Here is a 16,203-nt window from a genome sequence, read left to right as displayed (position 1 = left end):
AAGCTTCTGCCGGGGGGCATATTGAATCTTCTAGTCTTGTTTGAGTTTTCCCTTGGCTCATCGTTGTATAGGGAATAAGACAGGAGAGAGTAGAGACGAAAAGGAGATTGATTGAGCTATGTTTGTCTCCAATGTCTCAAGTCTTTTCTGTTCTTGTGACTTTGGGTGAAAAGTTACTCGGATAAACAACTGTACCGACTGAACCCATGGTGGAGTGAAATCTGAAAAGCCAATAGCTTTTGTTTGATGAACTGAAAAAACTAATAACTTCAAAAACAAGACAAAAGACAAATGCCACAGGGCACTAGAGTCCATCTTTTCTCCCAAGATGGAAAATTTACCGTCATCTTCTTCACCACCATGGATTCAAAAGAAAACCAAAAATAGAAACCCATATTTTACCATGAACAATCTCCACAGCAAATCAAACAAACCCAGTTTTGGAGCTCACTGTCATAACAATCATAGCCAAAAGAAACAAGCCATGGCAGAAACCAGTACCAGCAGCAGCTGCAATGGCAGCTCTCCATTGACCCAAATAGCCCAAGACCACCTCTTCTCAATCTTGCTGCTCCTCCCTGTTGACTCTATTCTCAGCTTTGCTATGACATGCAAGAAATTCAGAGCCCTCACAGCTTCTGATACTCTTTGGGAGTATATATGCCAAAGGGACTGGGGGCCCAGATCAGTTGAGGCCTTCAAGGCTTCAAATTCTAATCAGCAGTTGCCTTGGATGAGAATTTACAAGCAAGTTTCTGGGGTTGACTCTGTGTATTGCCATAGATTGTGTGCTGATCCAGATGCTGAATTGGTGTTTCCAACTCCCAGGGCCTCTCATTCCCTCAATTTTGTGTCTGATTGCTTGGTCTTGTTTGGTGGTGGCTGTGAGGGAGGTCAGTCACTTAAACTCATTGGATATTGCCCATTACTTCATATTTCTTCTGTGAATATCTAATGATCTTGGTTTTGATGCTTGATTCTTATTGATTTATAGGCTTGTATAGATGATTGAGATTGCAGTTTTGGTTGTTAGTAGTTTATTTTTCTTTGTTCCCTGTGCTGAAAGTTGGTTCCTTTTTCTACCAATCCAATCCTTAAGTAGCTGTCTTTTCCGATGGGATCAAGAAGATGTAGCATTATGCTAGTGGAGTTCCAGCATCCCTAATCTTAGGATCGAGTGGAACTGAACATCTATGACATATTTAGTTTTGAGAATAGTTCACAAAGTCGGTTCCTATTAGTAATTGTATGAACATGTCTATAATAAGAGTGAAACTGGACTTCCTCTATAAAAAAAAAAAATCAACACCTTCCAGATTTTCTTGAGCTTCAGTTTTTGGTTGTTAACAATCTTCAGCCCATTGCGTATATTGATTGTTGGTTTTAAGTACTTAAGCATCATGCCTGATGGCTTATATTACAACCATAGGAGTGGAGCTGAACTGTAGAGAAATTTAACAAAAGCATCTTAACTATTAAGTATATCCTGAATGCTTCAAAACAATTAGAATATGCACAAAGAATAGCTGTGACATGATAACATCCCCGCCAGGCTGACTCAAACTGAAGAGACAGATCATTCACGTCTAGAAGTAGAACCATTTGTGCTACAAATGAAATTTATAATACGACGTCTAGACGAAAGCAATCCAGGGTTGTAAGTAACATAGCATCAGTTGTGAACTACATGGTCATAGCTACCCTATTTACCTAAATAGGGCATGAAGTCTTGCTGGTTCATTGTGCCCTTCTGCTTTTTCTTTATCATCTGCTGGCTCTCCTAGGTTGGAGACATGCTGGTCCATCCATAGAGATGTTGTGGGTTCTACTTGACCAAATGACTAACAGGGGTCAATTTTAGTTTCCTTTTTGAAGTACTTCAGACCATATGAGATAATTTTATGCAGTCATTTAGAATGTACCATTTTGTGTAAAATGGTCCTCAATATACCAGTAAATTCGCCTTATGTCATTTTACTATTCACTTGTTGCAGCTAGAATTGGAGGCTAGACTGGTACATAGATTCAATGGCTTTGATTCATCACTTAATATTAGTCTTAGAGAATAAACAGATAAGCATAGGGAAAGTCTACATTCACAGCAGTTGCTTTGTTACTTGGCACAGACAGTTTTAGAACCCTATTTCCTTCTACATGCAGCCTCATCTCCATTCTTATGCTATGCAATTCAGCTGACATATTTTGGTTGACTGAGGAGATGCTTTTAAGTTACAACTGTAACGCAACTGTGATTCGGTAGTCTTGTTTTTTCTTTCCCATAAAGAAAATCAGATTGTACAATGAACGGATAGTAATAAATCTCAGTAGAAATGTTGTATTTACAAGTCTAGTAACTCTATGAGCTCTAGACCTTTACTACATACACTTGAGCACTAAACCAACTATATCAGACTAAAAACATAGTGGATGCTGCCTTCATTTTAGTCATTCGAAACGTAAGTGGGTAATCAGTCCTTTTAGTTCATACACCTAGAGTATGTCATCATGAATAATACTAATCCGAAATATTTGTGGCTGAAAGAAACAGATTTTCAGCTGAAAAGTATAGCTATATCAGTATGGGCCAATTGCTCTTAGAAGTATTTATTTAGTCCTGCTTTTGTTGTCTGATGGAATTTTACTAACCATCGAAAATTGATCGGACTTCTACTTCTTCCGTGTTAAAACATGCTTGTGTGCTTGGTTCTATACTCTATTTTAATATTTGGTTTCTTGCTGTATATAGGACGCCATCTAGATGACACATGGGTGGCATACATGGGCAATGATTTTCAGAGATTGCTGAAGTGGCAGAGGATCAGTTCAGGCAGTCCGAGTGGAAGATTTGGGCATACATGTGCTGTAATTGATGATTGTCTTGTTCTATTTGGAGGTATAAATGACAATGGAAGCCGTCAAAACGATACATGGGTGGGGCAAGTAGCATTCCATGAGACCCTTGGTATCACATTGTCTTGGAGGCTGCTTGTGGTGGGGGACAATGCACCTCCCCAGCGAGGAGCTCATGCAGCATGCTGCATTGAAGGTAGAAAGATGGTTATCCATGGAGGAATTGGGCGGTTTGGTGTGAGACTGAGTGACACATGGGTATTGGAACTTTCAGAAAACTTTCGAACTGGTACTTGGTGTGAAATCGTTACTCAGCCATCTCCTGCAGCTCGCTCAGGTCACACGTTAACTTGCATTGGGGGTACCAGAACTGTTTTATTTGGAGGGAGAGGATTGGGATATGATGTGCTTCATGATCTTTGGCTCTTGGATATTTGTGAGGGTCAACCACAATGGCTACAAGTACTATATGAATTACAAAATATTCCTGGAGGAGTTTCCCTCCCACGGGTTGGTCACTCAGCTACACTCATCTTAGGAGGTCGTTTGCTGATATGTGGAGGGGAAGATTCATATAGACACCGGAAGAATGACTTCTGGGTTTTAGACATTACTGCAGTTCCCTCCATTACTGTGCAGCCAACTATGTTGAACTCTATGCAGTTATTTGCAAAAATGTGGAAAAGATTCAAGACAAAGGGTCATATACCCAACTGTCGCTCATTTCATCGTGCCTGTGCAGATCAATCTGGCCGTTGCCTGTTTATGTTTGGCGGAATGGTGGATGGATTACTTCAACCTGCTGACCCAGCTGGACTGAGGTTTGATGGGGAGCTCCTTCTTGTGGAGCTTGTGCTTCAGTTATGAGGAGAAATGAAAATCATTAGAGCAAGGTAAATAATGGATGCCATTTTGTCCACCATGTCTTGTACATACTACTACATAGTATCCCGATGAGTTGGAATGGTCTTTGTAAATCTTTTGAATTCAGACTATCGGAAAAAGAAACTATTGTTATGGAAAGCTGATCAATTCTAACTTCCTCACCATGTCGTCAATATGGAACAACATTCTATAATCCAAATCTAATTTTTGGAAATTTTGGCAATGCCCCATTTCACCATTTGATTGATTTTCTTTTGGCACTGTTGTGAGTACTTTTCCTATCCAGCCCTTTCCATTACGCCGGCGAATAATGTTTTTTTTTTTTTTTACATTTACGGTGCGGCTCTTTGAACTAACTAAAAAACAATGTTCATCCAATTACGGTGCGGATTCTGAAAACTATACAATTGTTGGTAGTATAGGCTTGCTTTTGTAGCTTAGAATATGACTAGCTGCTTCTGCAACAACCAGCCTTTTGCGTTTAATTTGTATTATGGGATACCCATTCTTTAGCTTGATGCAGTAACGTTGTTATTAATATGATCGGAGCTTGACTCCTTCCCAAAAAAATAAAGAGTTAACTCTATCGAGAATAACACACGGAAAATGATTTGGATGACGTTGCATTAATGAACATGAGACATTCCTCAGTTTTTAACACCATGAATCTTAATCCAGTATACCAGCAATACATTTGCTTCGTCAGACATGGAAGGTGGATCTAATTGATTGTAATGTTTTGTTATGGTGAGGCAACGAGTCAAACCATTTAAGGGACAACCAAGACTCTTGAGATCCATAGAACATTTTGGTACTTTAGGAAAAAATTGATATACAATTACAAGGTTACACAACAGAAGTGTGCTTTTAACGATTAAAATTACAGTTCGTGAAAGATCAAAGAATTATATAAGTAATTAGAGTTGTTGCAAGATTATTTTTGAATCATATTTGAATTTGCTATGATATACAGACGGTCAGACTGGCAGAATTTCTAAGAATCAACAGGAATCATCACAAGCCCAGGTTTAATTTTGTTCTCCACAGTTCTCCGATCACTTTCTTTGGTGCTGGATCCTCTGGTCCTTTATCCCGTTGTCCTGATGTGAAATACAACCACCCTTTCCAGAAACCCACTAGTGTGGTTTTAACTCGAAATGGCAGTTTCCCAATGACTGACCAGTTCTGAAATTATCAAAACTCAAAGAAATTAAGAGAGAAAACTAGTATTAAAGATGAAGAGAAAAAAAAATAAAGGTAGGTATAGCATGCAAAACTCTAATAGTTGAAAAACTTGAGAAAAGTTTTCATAATGGACAACAAACTTCTGAACAATTTATCCATGCTATGGCTTGTTTGCTAATTGATGTAGCTATTAGGTTCTACACAACAAACAACCATCATATTCACAAATGTTGGCCATGGCTCTTTCTGAAGGTGCTTGCTTGTAGGACCTTGTTAGTCATCAAGAATTGCCTCTTATCACCAAGTGTAGAAAGAGCGGCAAAGTAACAGGTTAACTAGCTACTTGGATAATTGGAAAACCCACTGCCAGGAACTCCATCCCCAATTTGAAAAAAGAAGAAGGAAAAAACAAACAAAACCTCTAGGGGAACATCGTCAGCTTCATAATAAACATCCTCTAAAGTTTCTTAGGTTCTCAGAAAATATTTAAAGCAGATATAGCATTTAGATCTCTTGTTGTTCAAACAGTCCTCCTAAATTTGTCTCCTCCATGAATCTAGTAACTCGTCAAAAACCACGACCCAAGACAGTTGAGTAATTGTTTTACAAGTAAATATCTCGTGTCAGGGATCGGACGGTCCTTCGCTTCTTTTCCCTTGTTTTACTGAATATTTCCATTTAATAGACAATAGCAGTTGAAGACACAGCCTTTTGTTTCTGATTGTGTGTGGGTGTGTATGAACAACTAAGATGTATTAACTATTGAGTGTGTGTGTGTGTATGAACAACTAAGATGTATTAACTATTGAGTTCGGCATTTTAAGAATACAAGAGGAAAGAGCCAATACCAGAGTTTCAAAGTTAAACTGGAACATTTCTCCAACCAAAACCATCTTCTTAGTTACAGGGTGCTTCTCTGTTGTGCCTCCAACAATAATAACAGAATTGTTAACAATAGCCCAGGCAAATTCAATATGGGAATCTGGCTTAGGCATAGGAGGTAACATTTTCCACTTCATTTCATCATCCAGCATGTAAACATCGCCATACACAACCTGAAATGATCAGAAATAACAAATGAAAATTATTCTATAGGAGTACAAATTGATTTTTGGACATTCTTTACCCATTTGATGTTTGTATAGGCACTGAAGGTTCAAGTAATTGATGGGGTTCATTTTTATATGCACATACTTTTATTTAACTAGGTGAATGCAATATGTGTTAGTGTGTGATGATTAAATTCTTTAGTTCCAATAAGGGTTTAACATAGATTCTTCATGATTTTTGGTACACCATGATAGATCTTGTGCAGTCCAACAGATAGATGTTGCAATACATCAACCAAATGAATAGTTGTTAGCAGCTAACCTTATGAAAAGTATATTGAAATTTACAATAACAAGAGCAAGAAAAACCAACACAAACACTGGATTGTTGTTAAGACAACCCAGTAACGATTGATCCAACAAAGGTACATTAACAACCATGTTCTTACCTCATTCCTACGAGAGCACTTGAAAATAGGGGATCCAGGTTTTGCCATGAAATCACCCTCTTGACCACCCATAACATAAAGACGATCATTATAAACTATACAAGCCCTACAAGAAGATACCATGCTCAGATTAGAACTTCTGGGATATTAGTTGGTGGAATTTACCATACAAGACACTTTGCTTTATTTAGCATATAAAAGTTGACATAATAATTCATGCTCCCTTGGCCTATGACACAAAGCAATGCTTAGGGTTGAGGGTATAAATCATAGAAAATTACAATCTTAACAAGAAAGGGACCATCTCAGGCCCACAAACATTTAGAGAAGTAATCCTGTCCAATATTGTAATGTTTCACTTTGGTTATTACCAGTGAGGGGAGCCAATTTGGACCCACTTGGGAAAATCCCAAAATTCCCAACAAGCACACGCCTAATTGTCCCCTTCTCTACAATTTCTAAGCAGCACTTTGAAACTCAAAGCCAAATGCTACAAGCAGACTGACAACAAAATCCTAGGAAGTAGCTTCATTTATATTCTTCAGGTTTGTTGGAAAACAAGTAATTCTATCATCAGAATTTAAACATAGGACAGAATCCAGAGTTCAGGACTATCTACATTCTAAGAAGGGCTTGTTACTGGTATAGTTGATTGTCTTTATGTCATTGAACTAAACACCTGTATAAGACAAAACCGGGAATTGATAGGTAACAGACGTGTAAACTGGACAAAACAATTGACGACAGTACTCACACCAGCAAACAAAACTCTATATTGAATACTGGTAGAAAACTTCAACAAATATGGTATGGTGATTTAAGTTCCTAAAGTTCTACTGGATCAGACTACTCCCAGCCACTGATGTTTCCTACCTTGTCTGTGTTAAATGTTGACCAGGCTGCTGTTATGCTGTTGGATTAAGATTGTATTGTACTAATGCTATACTTCTCACCATGGGGTGTGTTGCATGTTTGATTCTTGTTGAAGTTTTGTTTTTCTCCTCAAAAAGAAAAAACTTGTGATTCGACTACCTTCAAGCTAAATGGCATCATCAAATTCTTAGAAAAGAAATGCAGCAGATATTAGATGGTGAACAGACCTATGAGGACCTCCCTTGGGAATAGGCACTTCAGTCCTCCATTCCTTTTCTAATGATTTTCCATCTTTCACAGCAAGACTCCAATGATCCACTGCAGGTGTATGTCGATTCTCCTTGCTACCACCCATTACATGGAGTCTACCTCTCCAAAGTTGAGTTGCCGGTGCATACCTGAAAATTACCATGTTAAAACCATTCAATCAAAGTGTGGTCTGCAATAGAAAAAACTGTATAGTTATTTGGGCTACAAATGTTCAGTTTGCGCAGATATCCTAAATAGGAGAATAGTGACAATGCCATGGTATACATGGTACTCTCGAAGGGCAAAAGTGCAGTGTAAAATGGGGGTGCAAATTTCGGCTCCCAAGAAAAATCTACATAAAAGATGAGGATAAACTCAGAGGTATCTGATTCTAATTTTAACTAAATATCAGGAAAACAGTTCAACTGGAATAAAATGTTGTCTTTTCTTTGGGTGCAAGTGATAAACAGTGCAACATACAATGCTTTTCATGCGATCTTATTAAGGCACAAACCTTGGAACTGGTAAAGGGGGCATACTCTGCCACCTCTTTGTCTCAGTATCAAGGATGAATGTATGGGATGTGGGCCCTCTGCACTGTGGCCCATACTGTCCATTTACAATATATATGTACCTTCCATCGGTTACCATTCCTAGATGCGAATGTGCCATTTCTTTTGGCATATCAAATCGTTCTCCCCATGTATTATCACTGAAATTGTAGATGTCCACATGTGAATGTACCTAAAGTAAAAAGCGAAAATGTTACAGCCCATTAACATGCAATTTACAAGGGAGAGCGAAGCTTTTCTACATTATTGCATTAGTTCATTTGCACTATCTTATTACCTCTAGACACTCAGCCACCAATATAACATGTCAACATTTGAATTGAGTTACTGAGCATCACACTAATCAATCTTCACTTCTTAAAAAGTTAAATAACCTCAAATTAAAGCCAATTAATATCATTCATTTATTTTAAGAGTCAGTTTCACAAGAAACATCAACAATTGATTTGGTAGGTGAGTACACACCCATTTCAGTGGTGCAATGAACAAAAAAAAAAATGAACAAAGAAACCAAATTCTAAAGATAGGGTCCCATCCATTAGTTAGCCAAAACCAGAGAAGAATATGCTAGAGCACTTTAGTTGTCAGTGCAACAGAGTTAAGTGAAGCAATCTGCTCAGTTTTGAAAGTTTATAGACAAAATAGTTACTAAGAAACCATATTGATCATTAGAAGATCATAGCCTAACAAATTAGGAATGGCTAGCTAGGCTAATATAAGGATAAAAAATTAATAAAAGACATGTCATCGAGCAACAAAATAAGGTCTCACATAATCAATTGTACCGTATCCAGCAAACACGTATAGAAGATTCTTAATCTGTATAGCAGCCCCATCCAAACGAGGAACAGGTGCAGCAGCCATCTTTTGCCATTCTAGTTCTGGTGCAGGCAAGTCGGCAAAAGTTGCAGATAAAACCCTCCCAATAGCAGTATTGTTCTTTTGGCTGTCAACTCCCTATAGATATATGAAGAATTTTTAATAATTAGTGCTCTGAATTACAGCTTTACTCACCAAAGCAGAACAGGAAAAGATTCTACAACGTATGTAAAAGTAATGTGTATCAGCTCATGAAAGTGGTTGTACTTAACCAATTATATGCATTAAGCTCCAAACCAGGGCCATTAATTTTTAGCAAAGTTCCAGAATTTACTCATATCCACAATGAAGAAACCAATAAGCGGTTTAGAACAAATGCATTACATCTCCACTCTGCATTTCTATATATAAACTCCATCAGAACGACTAGATCATTCCCGAACCTCAAGATAAATAACAGCATTCATACAAAATTCATAGTTTCTGACATGCCCAAACTACTAAGATCCAAACTTTTACATCCTTTTCTACTCCAGCATCTTCTCAGCAACCAAAACAAAAGCAAAACGAAAACTCTCTAGCAATCACAAAACGATCCCAATAACCCACATTTGACCTTCCACAAAGTAACCAAACCCAACACAATGCAATCAAATTATCTTCTCCTCATTTCCAACCATTTCCTCAAAAACCAAACAACACCCAGATAGAAAGTCACATCAAAAAGCATATAAATTCAGCAACAATGTGACTATGTCACTGTATTTACCCTACTGAAAAAACCCACATAAACCAATCACCAACCAGTCACAGCCAAAAACTGAAACTCTCATATCAATAAAGAAATCTACTTTCCAACACTTACTCACAAACTAAACACTACCCAGATGAAAACTGAAGCCAGCATCAACAATGAGCTTGGAAAAAAAACTGAAACTTGAAACAACAAAAAAGGAGGGAAGCAAACCTTGTTGGGTTTGGTTATGGGGGTGAGGATCGAGACAGGGGGAGCCCAATTTGGGGAAATGAGAGCAAAACGAGAAGAAGAAGAAGCCCAGAGGAAATCAGCAATGAGAGCAACACCCAGAAGGCCAACGCAAATCAACACCAGACGAGCCGATGTGTGCTTCCCTGCTGCTCTAGCCATACTCACTATATGTATCTATGAATCAAATCAATGTATGAATCGAGTTGGGTTTAGTGTGGGAGTGTTGGAACTAGGCATTACGCGCTTGCTCTGAGAAGCACAGAAGAAGAGGAAGAAGCTATACATAGAATACCGACAGAGCAAGATTTGCTGTATATAAAATCTTTATATATAGGTACTGGGGTTGTTCTGCAATATTACTACTTTCTTTCATGGGGTTGGGGTAAAATGGTGTATTTGTTTTTTTTTTTAAGGTTTAAGATGATTGGAAAGCATTATTTTTTCTATTTTCTGATAAGGAAACACCTTAAATATTACAACTTCGTGAATCGAGGTCACAACCTCCCACTTATTAAGAAAAGATTATGTCGCTAGACCAAATGACATTGGACAATCAAGCTATGATATTGTGAGTTGAGTTTGTTAGGAAGGGTTTTTAGTTGGTCAAAATAATTAAGAATTACTAATAAAAATCATTTGAGTTTTATAAGCATCTTATTAAAAAAGAGTTACAAGCACTTGAAACTGAGACAAATAGGTTTAAAAGATAGCAATCGAGGCCGATCCAAAGTTTTTTCATTGAAACTTAACAAACAATGTTTAGCTATCAGCCTATCACCAACACAGAAGAATTGTTCGCTATTCTGTGTAGGTATCACTTGATCGAGTTGCTTCATTGCAGCTGCCCTAAAAGAGCCATCACAATTGCACTTCAACCAGCCAGCTATTGGAGCCTCCCAGCCCCTCCCTTGTACTCCTTGGAGTCTGTTTAAGAGGGAATTTGCTTTAGCAAATTCATTCAGCTAATACATAGCTACCATGGAAGCTTCACTTGGATGCTGCTGCCTATTACCTTTCCACAACCCAGTGAGGCCTTGTAAACTAATACGCAACCAATCCTTCAAACTTCAACTCATCTACTACCATTGTAGGCACTGGTAGCGCAGCTGCTACCCAAGCTTCTGACCCTAAGTTCCTAACCAAGAGCGTTTAGAAATCCAGGTCACTCCAAATCCAATGATTAATAACTGAAACTAATTGTTGGACTATAAATTAGAAAACCAGATGCACAACAATAAGACAGATAAATTCTCCGACAATAAGCGATATGAAGCCGGTGTTTCAAGATATACAAACCAATATAGCATTGAGAAAAAATCACACATAAGCCAATCATTTTTTTGCCTTTCTATTTAACATGAACATTAGATCTAATTAAACATGTAAATTCTCTGCTTCATAAAGCCACCCTATTACAAAAGCCTTCAAACCTAAAGGTAGAAATCGAAAAGGAACCCTGGACAACTATACACAAAGTTAAAGTACTACACACCCCCCACTCACATCCTAACCTGCTTCACACTAACTTTTTCACTCCCACCAACATCAATAATAAATAGAGGGGAAAAAATATACTCTCCAAAGAGCAATACCTAAAAACATTAGCAATTTACTTTACTGCTAAACTGGTATGGCATCGTTCTTTGATGCATCATCGCATCTCAAAACAATGCCCTCAAGGCTAGCTGGGAAGATACATTTGGCCCATTGGCATCCAGTAGTAATCGGCTCAGGTGGAGGAACAATCATCAACACATTTTCATTTCTCTGGACGACGCCCATTACACTAACTGTGCTTCCTTCTTTAATGTACCTGCAAGCACAAAATTGCAGTGTCAGAATATTCACAAGCAGGTGGCATTTCTCAATTAGAGTTGTATGTAAGAATGCAGGAAATCATATACGTTACATGTACCGCATTGCAGACATGATCCATCACATACAATTGAATTTCGGTAGTTCAATAGATAATGAAACACTAATAGAGATGTATTGTCCTTAAAATTACAATTTTCTGATTCTTTTATCAGATTTATTACTGGGTTGTTTGGATGATTCCACCCCCTCAAGGGTAAATCAACCTAAATCAAACTTCAGGTTGGAAAACTTTGCAACTCGAACAAATCAACCTAGAACACATACGTTGTTTACTCAAAGTGAATGATAAACTCCTTGACACAACTAAAAAGAAAGAGAATAAAAGGAAAAACCCATAAGAGGCATTTAGCATCTACTTCTTTTGGCAAACTTTTATTTTTCTTTCTCTGAAAGTCTTTATGGTCAAATGATCATCTAAGGAAATGAAACAAAAAGTTAAAATCAATTATAACGCAGAGCTAATACCCTTCTTTCAACCGCATCACACGATCGTCACTTGAAAGGTTTCTCTCTCCCAACCACCTAATAAACTCTGGAGACAACTCTTCCTTAATGGGATTCACATCAATGACAATTGAATCATCAACATACGGAGTCACCCTTGCTCCAGAGCCTGTCTTAACCAAAGCTCTCAACCCAGATTGGAAATCAGAGATGTAGAAGTCTACCACACGTCTCTGTCAAATGCCAAAAATAAAAAATTCTGGTCATAAGTGTGAAGTTCTATAAATCAAGAATTCTCAGGCTCTGTCACTTGAGACCATGTAATGGGGCCTTGCAACAACTGAAGTAAAATACCAATAAATTGAAAATCTCGTAAGTTGGCAATTAGAATTCAAAAACACATCAGAAGTTCTCAAAATTTTATCACTGCATGAACAAGAAAGAAATGAAATTGGCCAACCGAATCAACCACCCAAAAAAAAAAGGAAGACAGAACTATGTGCGTGTCAACCAAATATCACAGTTTATTTCAGTTACTCACTTCCATGGATCTGAGCCCCCAAGAAAAACGACGATGTGTAGTGTTGGCAGCTTTTGAATCCCATCCTCGATACTCATATAAACTTGTGGAGGTATACACACATCTAGGAACCTTTTGAAAGGATGACTCAAGAGGCACATTACCACAAGTAACCACCTTCAAAAAACAAGACAGCTTGTGAATTACATTGACCAATTATATGCACATAAATCAGTTATCAAGTTATATGCACACAAATCACTTATCAGTTACATTGGCTACAACCTAAAAAAATGAAAAGGAAAAATTAGTTATATAGTTACAGTAATTCACATTTTGAACTCACTACAATGTTACACTTGATTTACATGACAGGAATTTAAAAATGACAGATCAGGTAGTTAGAGAAAACAAAATCTGAAATAAAAATTTAGAAAAGACATGGTAGGATTAGAGGACATAAAAGCGACAAAGTTGCAGCTCTACATACAAAAAATATTAGTAGCCATACTTTCAATTTTTCAAGTCATCCACAGATTAACCTACCCCTGACACCTTCACAAATTGTCCATTCTTGGCAGTTCTGAGCTCAGAATCCGAATAACTACCGATATAACCTATAATAGCTCTTCTTCCCCAATAAGTATTCCATGTGAATAGTGTAGCAACTGCACTGAAAAGGATCACAACCACGATGAGGAGTATTGGATTGTGGACTGCACCGAAAATAAAACCACCAGCTATGAACCCCATCACGAAGAGAAGAATCAGAGACCATAATATTAGCTTAGGGAAGTTTTTCCTAAATGAAAACTCATCATCTTGGCTAAGAGTAGTAATGGCCTGATTGTGAACAATAGATGATCCTTGTACTTTCATTGATCCCATTGACTCCAAAGGACCAGAAACTTTTCGAGGGGCACCAGAAGCATTTAGTGGGCCGGAAGAAATGGGTCCAGAAGTAATGAGACCTGTGGTAGGGAGAACAGGGGGAAGAGGCCCAGAGTTTTGGCGGCCAGTTGGTGTTACCCCACCAGATTGAGGACCAGATGACTTCTTTATGGGTTCCCCATGCTTATTCAGTGGTCCAGAATTTGACTTCTTTGCTGAACCAGTTCCTCCAGATAATATGGGTCCTGATGTAGTATAGCCGGCACGAGCTGAAGCATTAGGGATTGGTCCTGAATGTGAAGCGGCACCTCCAAATGATCCAGTCCTAGAAGAAGCACCAGTTATAGGTCCAGATTTTCTGGACTTGGAGCCATCTGTAGGGATATCAAACATCTTTCCTAGTTCTCCTGACTTCTTGATATCTCCACCAGTATAGGGCGTCGCAACTGAGCTCATAGTTGGAGTCCTTTCCTTTGGTTGCTCTGGCCGGCCTGATACATAAAGGCCATTGCTGAGTTGATGAGATGGGAATCTGGAACCCATCTAGCTCCTTTGACAGATCCAAGAGTCAACAAGATATTACACAATAGATTCTTTCAGAGGACTAGCTGTTCATTGATATGATCCTCCTGAGGCCAAAAAAGAACAAAATGTTAGAAACATGACTCATTACTTATCCAAAAACCTAACCTATTAACCCGCATCCAGAGCAACAACCATGATGATAACACATTTGATAGAGATTGCAAAGTTTGTAGCAAATTTGAGAAAGAACACATCACAGGCACTCCTAATTAAACGCAGTGAAAGAGCCAACACCATGCCATGTTCTAATTTCTATATATAACCAAAAGACCATCCCTGTTTAGTCGCACAAGCATTTTCTGTATCAGACCAAAAGACCATCCCTGTTTAGTCGCACAAGCATTTTCTGTATCAGATTACATTAGAATTGAATGTAAAAATAAAGTAGCACTCTAAAACTTATTCAGAGAGTGCAAGAGAAGTCTTATTTGTATTCATAGTATGACTCTGAGTGCATATTTTAAATCAGAGACCAACAATTAATTTTCAATCTACATGATATAAACCAGACTTGACCGCAGCCTATTTCAACAGTGGAATGACTGGAATCATAAAGGATTTCAAGCAAAATGCTCATGGAATACCATCCAAAGAAGGTAAAGAGGCATATCATGGACCATAAGAATTAGTTAAATCAATCTGCAAAAAGGAAAAGAAAAAGAAAAAAAAGGCATTTCGAACAAAATACTAATGGAATAGAATGTCTGAAAATAACCCAATTGTTTAGGATTGAAAAGTTCACAGGATTATATTGCATTGTTATTATTATATACAAAAAATAACAACTGAAACATACTATCCTTAAACATTTTTATTTACTCAATTCAGATTACACATAACGAATCAAGGAAAGATGTAACCCCAAGATGACTTTTGAAACAAAAAATGAATCAAGCAGGATTTGAGGCGGTAACAAGATGGAGATTCCAAGTTCAGTTCACAAGAAACTATGAATACTTGGACTTCAAAACTCAAAAGATCGACTTATTTCCTTCATTTTATCAACCAATCCAGAAAAGGGATAAACATACAGTTTATCCCAAAAATAGAGCAAGCCTCCGATTCTACAATTCTTAAAATCAAACAAACTATAAGAAATTTCTACTCAAATCAGATAAACAAAACCTTCTATTACCAATGTTTAGCACATTACCTTAATACAAGCAAATAAAACAAAATATAAGAAATTTTTACTCAAATCAGAGAAACAAAACCTTTTATTACCAATGTTTAGCATATAACCTTAATACAAGCATAAAGTTCAAGTCTTGCCCAGTTCAGTAGGCAGTTCTATCTATCTATATCGAGTCCCAATGCAAACAAAGACCAAACTCAAACCTTCAGTTTCCAAGCTCTCTTCCCACACTTACTCAGCAACCAAACAAACCCAAAAACAAAAACATAAACAACAAGCCAGATTTCAAGGAAGACAGTGGCCAGCACAAGCTATAAATACAACTACTACATCAAAATGGCTCCATCTCAAAATACAAACTACACCAAACAGCCATTCCCAGCCCCCAAATCCAGAAACTGAACCAAACCCAGATCACCATTTTCACCAAAAACAGTATAAACATACAAAAGATCTAAGTAAACAAGCACAAATTGGAACTAGAACTAAACCAGTAGTAGCATAAATGAAGCAGACCTGAACTAAAGAACCCAACATAAAGAAACCAACAATGGGTAACTGGGAAAAGCCTAGACATACCTGAAGAAGAAGCAGTGGGAGTCGAAATCTGGAGATTTGGAGACATGGGTTTGTGGTTTGATTGATAAAGACAAAATCTTTAAGCACTAAAAAGAAAGAAAGAAAAAAAAAATCTGAGAGAGACTTAAAATCTTTTTGGGGGTTTCTTGTTTTTTTTTTTTTTTTTTTTTCCTCTACAACGACTGGTGGATTGTCTCTTGTCGCAGGCAAAAACCTCCCAACTGAAGAGGATTATGATTACTTAAGTACTCT

General features: G+C 37.7%; 3 protein-coding genes across 3 annotated transcripts; 1 reads left to right on the top strand and 2 right to left on the bottom strand.

Annotated features, from left to right (window-relative positions):
- Nucleotides 1-466: 466 nt before the first annotated feature.
- Nucleotides 467-3,870, top strand: LOC101291353 (F-box/kelch-repeat protein At1g51550-like). The gene is made up of 2 exons (XM_004303775.1): nt 467-893; nt 2,747-3,870. Exons 1-2 carry the CDS (start codon nt 485-487, stop codon nt 3,715-3,717), a joined length of 1,380 nt encoding a protein of 459 aa, XP_004303823.1. The 5' UTR covers nt 467-484; the 3' UTR covers nt 3,718-3,870.
- A 717-nt stretch (nt 3,871-4,587) lies between these two features.
- Nucleotides 4,588-10,208, bottom strand: LOC101291068 (kelch repeat-containing protein At3g27220-like). Its single transcript, XM_004303774.1, has 7 exons — nt 9,899-10,208; nt 8,884-9,069; nt 8,055-8,284; nt 7,519-7,689; nt 6,419-6,524; nt 5,769-5,975; nt 4,588-4,920 (listed from the first exon to the last, which is right to left on the bottom strand). Exons 1-7 carry the CDS (start codon nt 10,076-10,078, stop codon nt 4,750-4,752), a joined length of 1,251 nt encoding a protein of 416 aa, XP_004303822.1. The 5' UTR covers nt 10,079-10,208; the 3' UTR covers nt 4,588-4,749.
- A 1,053-nt stretch (nt 10,209-11,261) lies between these two features.
- On the bottom strand, nt 11,262-14,285 carry LOC101290783 (uncharacterized membrane protein At1g16860-like). Its single transcript, XM_004303773.1, has 4 exons — nt 13,308-14,285; nt 12,783-12,938; nt 12,263-12,474; nt 11,262-11,732 (listed from the first exon to the last, which is right to left on the bottom strand). Exons 1-4 carry the CDS (start codon nt 14,193-14,195, stop codon nt 11,540-11,542), a joined length of 1,449 nt encoding a protein of 482 aa, XP_004303821.1. The 5' UTR covers nt 14,196-14,285; the 3' UTR covers nt 11,262-11,539.
- Nucleotides 14,286-16,203: the final 1,918 nt, after the last annotated feature.

Source organism: Fragaria vesca, linkage group LG6, assembly GCF_000184155.1.
Source record: "Fragaria vesca subsp. vesca linkage group LG6, FraVesHawaii_1.0, whole genome shotgun sequence".
In the NCBI taxonomy this organism is placed as follows: Eukaryota; Viridiplantae; Streptophyta; class Magnoliopsida; order Rosales; family Rosaceae; genus Fragaria; species Fragaria vesca.
This window is presented reverse-complemented; position numbering and strand designations above follow the sequence as displayed.

Excerpts from the sequence above, each read along its gene's own strand:
- LOC101291353 (XM_004303775.1), top strand. The coding sequence starts at position 485 with ATGGCAGAAACCAGTACCAGCAGCAGCTGCAATGGCAGCTCTCCATTG. Across the intron at positions 894-2,746 it reads TGGTGGTGGCTGTGAGGGAG|GACGCCATCTAGATGACACA; the intron begins GTCAGTCACTTA and ends TGCTGTATATAG.
- LOC101291068 (XM_004303774.1), bottom strand. The coding sequence starts at position 10,078 with ATGGCTAGAGCAGCAGGGAAGCACACATCGGCTCGTCTGGTGTTGATT. Across the intron at positions 6,525-7,518 it reads CCCAAGGGAGGTCCTCATAG|GGCTTGTATAGTTTATAATG; the intron begins GTCTGTTCACCA and ends ATCTTCTTGTAG. Across the intron at positions 4,921-5,768 it reads AGTTTAACTTTGAAACTCTG|AACTGGTCAGTCATTGGGAA; the intron begins GTATTGGCTCTT and ends TGATAATTTCAG.
- LOC101290783 (XM_004303773.1), bottom strand. The coding sequence starts at position 14,195 with ATGGGTTCCAGATTCCCATCTCATCAACTCAGCAATGGCCTTTATGTA. Across the intron at positions 12,475-12,782 it reads GGGGGCTCAGATCCATGGAA|AGACGTGTGGTAGACTTCTA; the intron begins GTGAGTAACTGA and ends GGCATTTGACAG. Across the intron at positions 11,733-12,262 it reads GTGATGCGGTTGAAAGAAGG|GTACATTAAAGAAGGAAGCA; the intron begins GTATTAGCTCTG and ends TTGTGCTTGCAG.